Consider the following 15,516-nt stretch of genomic DNA (forward strand, 5'->3'; position numbering starts at 1 on the left):
ATGCTGCAGATCCAGAATGAGGACTCCTGAAAGAGATGAGATAGCCAGTGTCTCCCTGAGTATCTCAAGGACACAGTTCACTAAAGGTCAAGGTCAATGGCATTTATCGGAGTTATCAATAATATAATGTCATTCTTCTTATAGTAAAACGTTCCAATTCATTTTGACTCAGTTTGCTTATTTTTTAACAGAAAGTAAAGAATTTCCTGTTTCCAAATATTAAAGTTATGGGGTTATAAAACTGATGATGATAAAGTTTTTAATTTACTTAACTGCATTTGGAAAGAGCAAATAATTACATTAAGAACACATAATATTCAGCTGAAACCATCCCAGAGATATTTACTAAATGTGAAAATATTTAAACATAAAGGCATTAGACAAATATCAAACACTTCAAATTGTAAAGAATTTTATAATTTTTTTTGTAGGCTGCAAGAAATCTTTGCGTCTACCTAACAATCCATCTTCTGATCCAAGATATTCCTTTAAAGTAAAAATGAGTTGAAGTAAATGGATTTTTAATTTTCTTTTCTTAGGAGAAAGGACACAGCATCTTAAGGTACAATAACTTGACTATAATTTCAGAAAAATTAGATTCACTCTGTGAGGGATAATAGGAGTAAATACTTCAGAGAAATGGCAAGATGAAAAGGTATGTAAATCAATGATAATTTAAAGCAATCATGACCACAAGCATCTATTGAGAAAGGAAAACTTCCTATTAGAGAAGAAGCAAAAGAATGCTTACCTGTTTGATTTTGGCAGTGAACAGGTGAGAAAGAAATATCATCCAGGGCAACATATCCTCCTTTAGGACCATTGAAAGCAACTTCAAAAATAACCTGGAGAGGAAAATACAGGTTTCCATGCTGTTTTTGCTTTTAACTATGATTCAGAATGTCACATCAATTGAAGCAGGTAAAACCAAATTATAAAAGCTTAGATAAGTATGTTCTGAAATGTAAGAATCTGGACAATAGTCGACTCAGTCAACCTAAAGTCTCTTTTAGAGAGAATGAAATTACTATAATTTGGATGTTTTTAATCCCCCCTAAAGGGTTAACTGTTGAAGTCTAAATTCCTACTGTGACAAGATTGGGAGGTAGGTTCTTCGTGGAGGTGGTTAGATCGTGACAGTGGAACCTTTAGGCATGGGATTAATGCCCTTATAAAAGTCCCAAAAGAAGCTGGGTAGCAGTGACTCATGCCTGTAACTCACATCTGTAATTGTAGCTACTCAGGAGATTGAGATCAGAGGACTGTGGTTTGGAACCAGCGCAGGCAGGAAAGTCTGTGAGACTCTTATCTCCAATTAACCACCAGAAAATGGGAAATAGAGCTGTGGCTCAAAGTAGTAAAGCACTAGACTTTAGCTGAAAAGCTCAAGGACAAAACCCAGGTCCCCAGTTCAAGCCCTGAGATTAACCAAAAAAAAAAAAAAGAAAGAAAGAAAGAAAGAAAGAAAGAAAGAAAGAAAGAAAGAAAGAAAGAAAGAAAGAAAGAAAGAAAGAAAATAGTCCCCAAATAGTCCCCAAAGAGCATGTTTGGCCTTTTAGCCATAAGAGTATACAGTGAGAAGGTGCTAGCTCTGAACCAGAAAACAGGCCATGAGTGGACACTGCCCTTTGATCTTGAACTTCCCAGCCCCTTAACTATGAGAAATCAATTTCTGATATTTATAAGCCACCTTGTCTAGGACAGTTTATTGTAGAAACCCCAATGGAATAAAACAGACACTACATTTGCATTTACTGATGAGTATATCCATCTTCTTTGAGTGGCAGCTGAAAGTCATATCTGATAGAACTACATAAACTAGCATGAAAATAGGCTGAGTAAAGTAAACAGGTCAAGTTCCCTCTCCACTGTCCACGGGTTGTTAAGCCCTCTAAATCTCTTTTCCAGTGCCCTAGGTGGCACTCTGTGACAACATCTGCAAAGACTTAACAATCAGTGATGGGTCCTAGGAACTCAGCATTCCAGGCAAGTTCATAGATAGAAAGCATCTATGTTAATGATTTCATCATCTTTTTTTTTTTTTTTGTCTAGTCATGGGGCTTGAACTCGGGGCTTGAACACTGTCCTTGGGCTTTCTCAAGGCTGGAGCTCTACCACTTGAGCCATAGCACCACTTCTAGCTTTTTCTATATATGTGGTACCAAGGAGTCGAACCTGAGTCTTCACGCACTAGAATGTATGCAAGCACTCTACCATTAGGCCAAAAATCCCAGCCCAGACTTAATCATCTTTTGATGTTTGCTTTCTTAGTTGCCTTCTGCAAACTCTGAGTTGTGCAGATTTTCTGCCTGTGATAACAGAGAATCAGATGTGGTCAGCAGAGCATGGAGAAGGGCTTAAAAGTTAAAAGCGGGTCCTATCAATACATGATATGGGTTTGTTGTTATGCAAATTCTTGAGAAACAGAAGGCAAGCAAGCCTACATGAAGAGAGAAGCTACTACTCTAAATCATCAATTCCTGATTTGTGGGAATTCAGGCCTGTTGCATGCTGCATTGAGTCTCTTTAAATTCATATGGTGAAGTCCTAACCTTCACTATCTCAGTCTGTCACTTGATTTGAGAAAAAGATGATTGAAATGTATTTAGGTTAAAATGAGATCATGTCACAGCCAGGCCTTAGTAGTACAGGCCTGTAATTCCAGCACTTGAGAAGAAAAAATTGGGAATTTGAGGCCTGCTTAGACTACTTAGCAAAATGTCCGAAAAACAAATAAAAATTCCAGGAAATGGAAACAGGCCCATACTTGCAATTTTAGCTACTCGGGAGGATGAGATCTTAGTGTGAAGCCAGCCCAGGCAGGCCAGTCTGTGAGACTCTTATCTCCAATTAACAACACTAACAAAAATAACCCCAAAACACCAAGCAAAACTCACAAAGAAACAAAAAAACAACCAGAAGTGGAGGTGTGGCTCAAGTGGTACAGTGCCAGTCTTGAGCTAAAAAAGCTAAAAGATAGTGCCAAGGCTCTGAGTGAAGCCCTAGAACTAATATATGGCACACACACACACACACACACACACACACACACACACACACACACACACACACACACCCGAAGTAAATGGAGGCCTGGTCAGGCTTTGGGTGAGGAAACAGTACACTTTCTTTAAATGGCACTGTGTTCTCTTTAGGGCCATTTGGAGTGATGCAGAAAAGAGAAATAGGAAGGAGATAGAAGCATTGGTAGATGGGGTACATCACAACCTGCAGCTCTGCAGCAGGCTAACAGATGGTACCCCTGAAAAGCAGCTAGAGGGATGAATAATCTATTTCTTACTTTAAAAGAAGATGGAAAAGAAAATACAAAATGCACAAAGTGAAAAGTGGGGTTTGATTAGCCTGTGATAACAGACTCTAAACTCCAAACGATCTCGGCCATCTCACACTTAGCAGTCACAGTATGCAGTGCCCCTGAACCCTTCCCACTACTGTAGGATCCTCAGACACAGCAGGGCCTCCTCCCTCAGCTGTGGGTAAGAATTTAGGTTAAGAAGTTTAAGGTCTCTGGCATTCACCAGCTATTTGACCTAGAAAAAAAGAATACGTTAAATGTCCTGGACACTGTGTTTTTTTTTTCTTGCTTGTGGGGATAGCAGGATGAATTTTATTGGACAGTAAATGTTCAATGTACTTATAAGTTCTGAAATCCATACCTAGAGATGGAGAAGTATCAATATATGTGTTTAGAAAAAGTTCCACAAGAATAAACACCAAACTATGAGTATTCTTTGTCATTGCGAGTCTGGTCTCACCCTTACATTGAGGGTGTCCACCTACTTTAGTAATTGGCCTTTTCAAATTCTTCTGTGTTAGACATTTGTCTCTTAGATAACTATCAATAAAAGATTTTGGAGTCTTTTAATCTCATTTCGAGTGGAGAGCACCAATTACCTCGTTTTTTAACTGAATACATTTTTTATCGTTACAAGAGAGGGTGATGTACAGAGGGATTACAGTTTCCTAAGTCAGGTAATGAGTACATTTCTTTTTAGACAATGTCACCCATCCCTGGTTCTTTCCCAGTTCATCTTCAACATGCTGTCTTGTATCACACCTGCATTTATTCTCCCATTTCTCCCTCTTTTTCTATTCCTTCCTATTTTCATTTTGTTACACTAAAATCAATCCTTGCTACAACTTCAAAAAAAGGATTAACTGAAATACAATAACTTCAAGGGAGAACTCAAACAGTCTAATTCATCAGAAAAGCAGGAGGTTTATCTTGGTGATTGCTGTTCTTAATGTACTATGTAAAGTTATTTATTTTCTCTCTTCCCTCCCCCCACTTATGGTTAATTGCATGAGGTTACTGTATCTGAATTTATATACTGGTGTACTGTATACACACTTATTGGTTTATTTGCAATAGGGAAAGGCAACGGAAAACAAGATGATGGGGCGGGAAAGGGGGACAAGGTATCAAGGTTCAAGAAATAATGTATCCTCCACCCATAACCCTGCTATGCATTATCCCAACAATAAAATACAATTTAAAGAAAAGAAAAGTCAAAGTTCAGCAGAATAAAACACCAGGAAATGGGTATTTGAAAGGGGTGGGATGGAGTTAATGGAGTAGACAAATGAAGAGGAGAGGAGAAGGAAAATGCAGACAAGAATCATATGTATACCCTCTAAGGGAGGAGTAAGGGAAAGAGTGGGTAGGAGAGGGATGGGTGAGAATGCTGAAAGAGGTGACCATGATCAAGATATATTGTACTTGTATACTGTTTTGCTCCATGGATGATCTTTTATATATGCACTTAAAATTAATTTAAAAATTTGAAGAATGAGGAAAAGAGACAAAGAAAAAAGTTGTTTTTTTTTAATGAAGGCATAAATACTGGTTTTAAATTAGGGCTCTGATAAGCTTGCTTCTGATTTTATGATATTATTTCTGTCACAGGGAAAGAAAGAACATACCTTTTTCTAAGAAGACAATTCACTTAATTAAGGAAAGCCTCTAAAACTATACCTAGGGAACTCTGATGTCCTGTTTTGTGCGCTCCCCCCCCTCTCTCTCTGTATGAGGCTCAGACAGAGTTCATAAGGCCAAAGATGATTTTTTTCATATTTGGAAACTACTATGTAACAATATACTCTGAGATAAGGAGGAAGTCTGAGAGAACACAAAGGAAAGAGAAATGGAGGCTGAGAAGGGAAGAAGAAAGGTGAAAATGAGGCGAAGCAGGGTGGGAAGAGAAGATGGCAATGTGCGGTGATGGATATAAAGTTATAGTTTGGTGGGAAATATTTTTTCTAATGCACATGAGGCTAACTATACCTAATACACTGTGTATTAAGAATAGCTTGGATATGGAATATTGTCTCTACCCAGAAGTGATAAAAGTTTGCAGTAATTCACAGGCTAATCACCTGAATTGTGTATTACATGTTATAAACACTTATCAAAACATCACTATGTGTTCCATAAATATGTAAGAATTATTTCTTTTTGTCAACCAAGAACAAATGAAGCAAGGAGCCAGTGGCTCCCATCTGACACCAGCTTGAGTGGAGAAAAAGCTAAGCAAGAGTACAAGGCCTCAGGACTGGCACGTACACACACACACACACACACACACATACACACACACACAAACACACACACACACACAATCTAATGAAACAAAAAGATTGAGGTGCAGAAAAGCTGGGTGCAGGTTGACATGCGCATCCTTTGCGTGCCATCTTTGCAGGGTCGTCCAGGCAGGCACACCTGCTTCCCTGGCACACCTGGCTTCTGGGCACCGCTGGCTTCCCACACACCTACCTCTATGGGGTAAGGAGCACTGAACTCCACCTCTGCCAGGTTCCAGGCAGTATCCCCTGGGTTGTCTACTTGCCAGATCTCTTCATACACTCCAGCTGCATCCCGAGTGTACAGGGAGAAGACATTGTCATTCCCCTGCTGGAGCTGGTAATAGAACGACAGGCAGCCAGACATAGGAGCTGTGGTCACTGGGGAGATAAGCTGTGCCACTTCCTGGAAGTGCTTGACATAAACGGAGTCCACATACATGTAGTGGCCTGCAATGACAAACGAGACACACAGTAAGACAGTGCAGATGGAAAGGACCCACTCCAGTATGAATTCCCGTGGTGGAAGGAAAGTAGATGGGGTATAGATGAAATCTGTTCATGAGTGGATAAATGTTTCAGCTGCTAGGTTGGCACATGAACCCAGGGCATTCTACCACAACTAAATGAGAAGCTGTCATTTTTATTTCCCTCCCTTTTTTGGGGGGGGTGTATTGAAATTTGAACTCAAGGCTTTGTACTTCCTCAGCTGGTGCTCTACCACTCGAGTCACACCTCCAGCCTAGAATTTTGCCGGGTCGGGAGTGGGGGGATGGAGTGTCTCAGAGTTTTTTACCCTGGCTGGCTGGCTGATCCTGTGGATCTCAGAGTCTTGGGGATTATAAGTGTGAGCCAGTAGCACCCAGTTTCCTTTTTGTTGATGCAAATGAGACATACAGAAAGGAAGATAGGTCATCTGTAAAATGCTCATATTTCCCTAGGATAGTGACAGCCATGCTTTTGTAGAATGTACACTGCCCCAGAAATCATTCCTTTCCCACTCAGTCGTCTGACTATAAGAGAATTCTGAGCATACCATCTATTATTAAAAGAACCTGGGGAGACCCTCCTATGTTTTCACAATTCGTGCAAAATGTTGCTCTGTGTGTGTGTGTGTGTGTGTGTGTGTGTGTGTGTGTGTGTGAGAGAGAGAGAGAGAGAGAGAGAGAGAGAGAGAGAGAGAGAGAGAGAGAGAGGGAGAGAGGGAGAGAGAGGGAGAATGCACATGTATGCACATGTGTTTTCTATAACTAAGACTGCTGATTCAGTGATTGAGGGCTCTGAACTTGCGGTATCACCATTGTCATGGAGACAACACCTAACTGACCCACAAGCTGACCTTCCCTGGAGGCTAGCACAGAGATAGCAAGGGGTAGAATGGGGCTCATCAAACATGCACACCCACCCAGGCTTCAACCTTGGAGTGGTTGTTTGACTTCCTTCAACTTGTCCCCATCCACGAAAGAGGCCAGTGCCCAGCATTTGAACACGCTGCTAGGCTAGAGAAAATTCTCACCCATAGCCCCACTGTAATTTTATTCTGTCTTGCAGTTGACAGATATCTGGCAGTCTTTTTAAAAGGAGTCCGTGGCTCAACTGCTGGGTAGACAATATTTGAATCCATAGATTTATGGTTGAAGTGACTCCTCAACAACTTGTGCTCATGACCCTAGGGCAAGTGAGCCATAGTCACATTTTTAGTCCAGAAAAGAAACATCCGACAAACACACTGTGACCTGCCCAAAGTGAGTCAGAGAGGCTGCTGGGAATCAGATGACAACTGCTGACACTACGTCTTACATGGAACCACTAGACAAAACCAGATTTTGTTGCCCTCTTTTCTCGTCCTAATTCAATGATTGCCAGTTGGGCATATCTATATATAGATAAAGATTTTACTGATGAGCCAAGTAACACAAAGTTTCTCACTGGGAGACAAGACGCAACTCATCACAAGATTTTCATCTCAGTTGAAGGGATGGAGATGATTCAGAAATCATCCTTCAGGTGTCTGTCCCTGGAGGTCCGGTTCTAGGAATGACAGCATTCCCTGCTTAGGGTCCTGGTGCAATCTTCACCAAGGAGGGGAACCCAGCAATTGGGTAAGAATGAGATTGGGGGGAGGAGCGAGGCACTAGACTTCTTTTCATGGAGAATGCAGAAGGTAATCTTAAGTACGCAGGAAATTATGTCCAATGTTTGGCATTGTAGGACTTTTTCCTGTCTAGTTCAATAAATTCAGCTCTCCTTTCTAATCCAGTATCCTTGAACTTCCAGAACCTCTGTGAAAAAGTGATTTTTGTTAGATCATTAGGGTTTATGTAAGATGAAATTAGTTCAGATAAAAAATAGTACAGATAGACCGTAGGCAGATAGAATCTTATAAGCAATTGAACCATTAAGGAACCAGCAGGCCTGATAGGTGTGTGTGTGTGTGTGTGTGTGTGTGTGTGTGTGTGTGTGTGTGTGTGTGTGTGTTGTGTGTGTGTGTGTGTGTGTGTATGTAGTTGTTTGAAAGCATTAAAACAAACTGAAAAAGGTAAAAATAGAAAAGGTTATAGAGGGATCAATGGAAACTCCATGAGGTTAGGAACTGACAAGTTCATTCTACTCCTTTGAAGTCTCTCTTCTTTTTTTTTTTTTTTCAAATTGGAAATCAATCCCTTTTCCAATTTTTTGGTCTTATAGAAAGAGCCTGAGGTTTGCAAAAACAAGACAAAACAAAACAACCCACCACATTATTGAAAGATGATCATTCTTGGCAATGCTAGCCAATGCTAAGGCTCTCCCAAGTACATCCTGAGTAAAGATCCATGAGCATTTACTTCTGAAGGACTTTCCTTCTTTCTAACAGCGGTCTCCAGATTCACTAAACTTTTCAAGCTAAACCAATGGCTCCATGGAGTCAGCTATTCCTTCCCCTCTCCAACCCCACACTTGATTAGGAAAAGGAGCTTGAAGGATGGTTCCTGAGCATTTATTTTCAAACACCCAGGCTACCTAGTGTTCCCCAAAGGTTGCCCATGGCTTGGCCATGATGCCAGAGTCAGCCTCTGACTCAACTGTGATTCAGTCCCATTGATCACATTTGTATTGTAGTTGTGTTGCCTGTTTCTGTGTTGTCAGCTGTCTGGACAAAGCTATCTCCCAGGTAAGGGACATACCTGAAGAAACACATGCCGGATGGAAATCCCCACTCGTCTATTACCATGGTGAGCAGAAAGTACCCAAAGACAGCAAGTGAACATGCCTGCTTTCCTGATTCCACATATTTCACAGGGGTCTGGGAGGCTTTTACAATGCTAGATGGTCCATTTGTTTTGTTTTTAAACACAGCTTTTGAGGGTGACATAAATGGAAAATGAATGTGAGGTGGGCGTAGGTATGTTTTTGATATCAATGCCCCCTTCAAACTCATTTGTTGTAGATAAATGATGCTCAGAGGTGGAGATTTACAGGACACTGGGTAGTAAGGGCTCTAGTCTAATCAGTGGATTGATGGATTCATAATTTGATGGCAATATTAAGAGATGGTAACAAATGCAACAAAGACATAGGGCCTTGTTAGAGGAAATAGGCCATTGAAGATGTGCCTTGTCTTAGGTTTCATTATTCTCTGTTTCCTGGCTGTCATGAGTTAGCAGGCTCCACCATACATTCTCACTCCCATGTTTTGTCTCATCTCTGACCCAAAGAAATGGATTCAGTAGACCATGAACTAAGACCTTTTAAGTCATTGGCCAAAATATGCACTCAGGGTCACCCTATAGACTTTATCTCATCTCTCCCTTCTAGTCAGTAGACATGAGAGCACTAGAAATGGGCCTGAGATGGAAGGCAGTCTTTCTCTGAGGAGATAAGGTCTGATGGCATTGCACTTGTTACATGTTTGCTTTTATCCTTTCAAGGGAAGAGTCAGAGCTTGTATTCCCCTTTCTTACTTTAATGGTGGGAGGGTGGCTTAAGAGAGCCACCCGGGGAAGGGGTGGAGAAGGGAAACTGCATTCTGACATTATCTCCACTCAATGTGTATAACATTCAGGGCTGTGGAACTCCCTTGACCTTAATGTGAAGGTGACCAGAGTTCTTCAGTGAACTTGATGATGAACACTGAAGTTAGTGAAGAGGCAAGCACCTGGCATTTGAATGCCTACAGTGAATAAGAGGCTGACTGTAACTGAGCACACTGGTGTCTCATGCCTGTAATTCTAGCTACTCAGAAGGCTGAGATGTGAGGATTGAGGTTTGAGGCCAGACTAGGCAAACAGTTTGTGAGACTCTTATCTCCAATTAACCAGCAAAAATTTGGAAGTGGAGGTAGGGTCCAATTGGTAGAGCACCAGCCTGGAACAAAAAAAAAGCCAAGCCTGAGTTCAAGGCCCTGAGTTCAAGTCCCAATACCAGAACATACAGAAAAAAAGGGAAAAAAATGAAAAAGCAGACTGTGGGGAATTTCTGTTGCCAATGAGCTACCTTTCTAGACTTTAGAAGATAGCTGGGCTACAATATCTAGAGACTCTTCTCTGGAGGATTTTCTCCTAACATAGTACTCCAATAGTAAAGGGCCATTGGGAGAAACACATTACTCAGGATAGGCAAGGGGTATTCAGAGATGGATTGCCAAGAAGACTACCATTCCTGTCTGGGGACTCGAGTGAAAGAGTGGAATTTCATTCTTCAGTGGCCAGAATTTGCCACCTTCACTGTATAAGGAATCAACTCCAGATTAAATAACATCAGACAAGTAAAAATATTTTTGTCATTCTTTTCCTTAAGTTCCAAAGCCTATGAAATTTCTTCTGCCCTGAAGGATCCCGAGTAGCATAGTAAGTGAGGGGGAGGGGAAAGGAAGAGACGAGAAATGGAAAGGGTGGAAAGTGACAACGGAAGAACTTGTCTCTTCTGCTTCTTCTCTGTGTGGGAAAGATTTGAATTGGAGGAGACATTGGAGTTGTGACTTGATTGAACTTAATCCTTGAAAATGAGTCTGTCTGTGAAATTGACTAGGAAGCTGCAATAGAAGATGCTGAGCACGGCACAAAAGGCAATGCTAAGGAACTTAATAAAGCTGCTTCTCTACCCAGTGCTAATACCATGGCCCAAATGGATCCAGTGCACAGAACAAGTGGGTAGGTGCTATGAGATAACTCCTGAACTCGATCCAAATCAAAAGGAGAAAGGTGTGTCACATGTGATGGAGACGTGATTTGTCTATCTCATGGTTGTAGGTGGAATAAAATAATTCTGATCTTTCTGAGATATGTATCCAGTTCCTTTCCAGACTGGTGCCCCAAGCAGGCATTTAAAAAATCTCAGCCAAGAGATGAGTTGCTCTCATTTTTTCAGCAATTATCTTTCCCTCTGTCTCTCTATCCCTCTGTCTCTCTGTTTCTTCACCACCTCTCTCTTTGGCAAAGGCATGTAGAAAAGAGTAATAACCTGAGCTAATAGTAGATTGTCTTCTGAAATATTTTGTTGCACTTCATAAAATACAAATGAAAAAAAAAACCCACATGCAATAATGAATTTAATCCAAGTAAGGAAAAAGAAATGAAAGCATGTGCTGTTTAATACAACAATTTTTCTTGTATCATCTGTTCTCCATTTCTATTGTGTGAGAAGAATTTGGGGACATGGTGCTCGTTGGACACTTATGACAAAGTGTTCTGGCTAAACCGTTAAAACACACAGCAATTGAAAGAAATCTCATATCTACATCATAGTTTGCAGCCATTCCATTCTGTTTCCTCCCCTACGACACACAGACCAGTGCACTGGTCTTTCTCCATCTTCACTGCAGGTTCAATATTTCTGACCTGGGGCTAAATCTCACACCTCCCCAGATAAGGGATGCTAATGCTGTGTTTGTCTAGGGTTTTTTTTTCGGGTGGGGGTGGGGGTTGGAAGCAAAGGCCTAAGTTGCTCCTAGTATATGAATGAGCATGAGATGCATTTATAGAGAACAAAATCTGCTGTTGCAGGCAGACATTTGAACCATTTAATCTCACATTGCCACCCAAATTGATAGAGCTCAGGGAAAATCAATATGCCCCATTGGAAGGCAAATCAAAGATAAGAGGCAAACGCTTTTTTTTAGAGCATTAAACACTTTTTTTTTCTTTTTGAAAGTTTTCTTTCTTTCTCTCTGTTTTCATTCTTTTTGCTTTCTCTCTTTTTTTCTTTCTTCCTTCTTTCCCTCCCTCCCTCCCTCCCTGCCTCCCTCCCTTCCCTCCCTCCCTCCCTCCCTCCCTCCCTCCCTTCCCTCCCTCCCTCCCTCCCTCCCTCCCTCCCTCCCTCCCTCCCTCCCTCCCTCCCTCCCTTCCTTCCTTCCTTCCTTCCTTCCTTCCTTCCTTCCTTCCTTCCTGTCTTTCTTTCTTGATGGTATTGGGAACCGAATTCAGAATACTCTTAGCAGTTGAGCCGTGACTATAGTCCTTTTGCTTTTAGTTTGTTTATTAGATAGGGCCTCATACTTTTGCTCAGGCTTGTCTTAGACTTATTTTGGATCATAATTTTTTTTCTTCTGCTTTCAGAGTAGCTAAGATTACAGGCATGTGTCACTACATCTGGCCCATGGGTAAATCTTTGATTCAAATACATACCGTTTTTCAAATAAAATCCCTCAGAATCTTTGGAGCTCATCTTTTAAGACCACATCTTCAATACTGGGAATACTTACATAGGAGTCCAGGCAGAGAGAGATAGGGGCGGGGCGGGGGGAAAGAGAGGGAGAGAGACAGACAGATATAGAGAGACAGAAAGAAACACACAGAGACAGAGACACAGAGAGACAGACAGAGAGAATATTGTGTGTTAAGTGGGGATCACAGGGCTATTAACTAATAAATGGACTATAATACAATTTAGAGAAGTTAGGGTAAAATCACAAGGAAGGGTTGGATTTTCAGGCGCAGATGTGTGGTGTCATGGCTATTAATTAATTGGGACTGAACAGATCACCTCTGTATCTATATTGCAAAGGCCCCAAAGAGAAAATAGACTGAAACAGAACCCAACCTCCTATCCTTGTTCTTGTTGGTAAATCAGGACGGCAGAATCTCCTTGCTATTGGAGAAGAACTTGGAGCTGAAGACTAGAATAGTTTGCAATTATGGGGAGGTGTAGGTTGTACAAATCCCACAAAGGGCCAAGCAAAAGCAGTCTTTTGTCCTGGTCTTCCTTCTGGAGGCTTCCTCCTCTGAGTCATGGAGACCTTCCACTTTGTCTTGCAAAGAATCCCCTTCGTTGGCTGCCAGGGGGCCTTACTGCACACCACATTCAGAATCTATCCTCAAGGTTAGCTTTCCCTCCCTTGTCAATTGGGAAGTTCTTAAAGACTTTCTTCCCCTCCTTCCATCTACTTTTAGTGAGAAGTAACCTAGGATGACTATAGCTTTGTCATAGCAGTAAGAATGATCAATCAAGTATCCAACAGTTTGTCTCCCCTTCCCTCCTTAGCCGCCAGATCTGCGGGTCCTTTCTACCAGTTCCTTTCTGAGGACAGAGACAACAGTCAGCCTAAGGCAAGGGGCAGGCATCCCTTCTGGGAGAAGAACTCCGGAGGTTTCCCAGCTCACCCAGCTCACTCTTGAAGGTGTGGTCCTGCGGGAGGTTGGAGTGGATGTTTCGAGTTGTTCCCCCTCCAACAAACCAGTTCACGTTGGGGTTCCAGCGGTTCACAAAGCCACAGAGATGATTTTCTTCAAAGTCACATTCTAGTGGAAGAGAAATGAAAACACACTTCAGGGACCCCTCATCTCACCTCGGGGCCACCACAAACACTGAAGAGTTTACCCTCAGATCCTCTGCCAGAACCTCACACTGATTCTTTCTTTGCCCCCAGAACTGCTGGACCAGGGCTAGTAGTGGTCAAAAGGAGAGGTCCTATAATGAATCAACATTTTTTTGGAGGGGGTTTCTCATAAAGGGAATGTATAGTGGGTTATAGTTACACGAGTCAGATAAAGAGGCCATTTCTTTTTTGGATGTCACCCCTTCCCGCACTCTCTCCCAGTTTCTTCCTCACATGTCTACCCACAAAGCTGCATAGTTCATTTTCAACATAATGTAGTGAAGAACACAGAGAGTTTTGTTCATCTTTTGTCTCTCATTTCTGTGCCATTCTGTGTCCTGGTCCCATTTCTTTTTGGACAATGTCACCCTTTCCTCTACTGTTTCCCAGTTTTCCCCCTTCCATCCTCACTCAAAAGTTGTACAGTTCATTTCAACATAGTATCTAGTGAGTATCATTGTTGTATTTCTTCATTTTTTGTCCTTCCATTTTTGTGATCCCCTTATACTCCCAAAGACAGATAAACCAACAAACAAAAAAAAAGAAAAACAATAACAATAACAACAAAGAAAAACTTTATTTCCATTTCATGGGGTTAATTTAATAAATATTGTTTTGTATGATCAGCGCATAGAGGCATTTTACCTTTTTTTGGCAGGTGGGGGTGGGAATAATGTGAGTGCGTGTGCCAGATTGGGTGCTTGAACTCAGGGCCTGGGTACTGTCTCCCTGAGCTGTTTTGCTCAAGGCACTAGTACTCCAGCACTGGAGTCACAGCTACACTTCCAGCTTGTGTGTGTGTGTGTGTGTGTGTGTGTGTGTGTGTGTGTGTGTGTGTGTGTGTTTAATTGGAATTAAGAGCCTCATGGGCTTTCCTGCCTAGACTGGCTTTGAACCATGATCCTCAGATCTCAGCCTCCTGGGTAGTTAGGATTACAGGCGGGACATCCAGCCCTGTGTTTCTTATAAAGAAACATCTAATCAGAATAGAAGGGAAGGCATAATCTAGGTTCCAGAGTCCTCCTGTCGGCCCTTATGCTCTTGTAATTAAAACAGGTTAGGGTGCGGTGGCTCATGCTTATAATCCCAGTTACTTAATCTTTTTTTTTTTTTTTTTTTTTTTTTTTTTTTGCCAGTCCTGGGCTTGAGCTCAGGGCCTGAGCACTGTCCTTGGACTTTCTCAAGGCTAGAGCTCTACCACTTGAGCCTCAGCACCACTTCTGACTTTTTTCTATGTATGTGGTACCAAGGAATCGAACCCGGGTCTTCATGCATGCTAGGCAAGCACTTTAACCACTAGGCCAAACTCCCGGCCCCCCAGTTACTTAATCTTGTTAAGCTATATAATAGGGAAAATTGTGGTTCAAAGCCAGCCAGGTGAAATGTTAACAGGACCCAACTTAAATAGAAATGGATAGAGGTATGGCTCAAGTGGTATATTGCCTGTCCTAACAAGTATAAGGCTTGGAGCTCAACCACAAATACCTCCAAAACCCAACAAAAATAACACATAAAAGGTAATTTCTATTCTGTCCTCTTCTACCTGTTCTATCCTCAAGAGGTTGACTTATCTGGACTGGACCAATGGGGTGCACTGACTTTGGGCTTGCTGTGGAATTCCACAGCAATAGTGGTAGAAGGCACAGGACATAGTTTATTCCCTCAACTCCCTCCCTGGTAAGTCAATGTGATTGGTTGTGTCCAGACATGATTTGCATATCACAGCCTACCTAAGAAGCTCTCAATATACAGCTGATATTTCCAGGTTCTGGGAAGTCCTCCTATCTAGGCCCTACAAATTGGAACAGGATGATAGCTCCTGAGTCATCTCTATGTGAATCCTGGGTCACAACCCATCCCACTCACACCATTGTGGTATCTTTGATGAGCTTATTTTAAATCTCTGAGGCTGAGTTTTCCTGCCTCCCCACATTCCTGCCTGCCAGTACTCTAGTTGCTATGGTTGTCAAAGTGTTTTTACACTAGTGGGTATTTTTAAGATTTACTTTCAACTTTTCCACTGCAGTGTCTGCCAACCTGTGCCCAATATTCAGTGCCAAAGGCTGCCATAGAGTATCATAAAAAGAAAATGAAATATTCTTTAGTGCAGCAGGCAGAATTCT

General features: G+C 41.7%; 1 protein-coding gene across 1 annotated transcript in view; it reads right to left on the minus strand.

The window, feature by feature from the left end:
* Positions 1–15,516, minus strand: part of Mamdc2 (MAM domain containing 2) — a 121,674-nt gene that overhangs the window by 35,712 nt on the left and 70,446 nt on the right. The window contains exons 5-7 of the mRNA XM_090329669.1: positions 13,179–13,316; positions 5,795–6,051; positions 752–845 (exon numbers count right to left, since the gene is read on the minus strand). Of these exons, the coding sequence (XP_090185795.1) occupies positions 752–845; positions 5,795–6,051; positions 13,179–13,316 (489 nt within the window). The remainder of the gene's footprint in view (positions 1–751; positions 846–5,794; positions 6,052–13,178; positions 13,317–15,516) is intronic.

This window comes from Megascapheus bottae, chromosome 3 (genome assembly GCF_031878675.1).
Source record: "Megascapheus bottae isolate mThoBot1 chromosome 3, mThoBot2.hap1, whole genome shotgun sequence".
NCBI classification, from domain to species: Eukaryota; Metazoa; Chordata; class Mammalia; order Rodentia; family Geomyidae; genus Megascapheus; species Megascapheus bottae.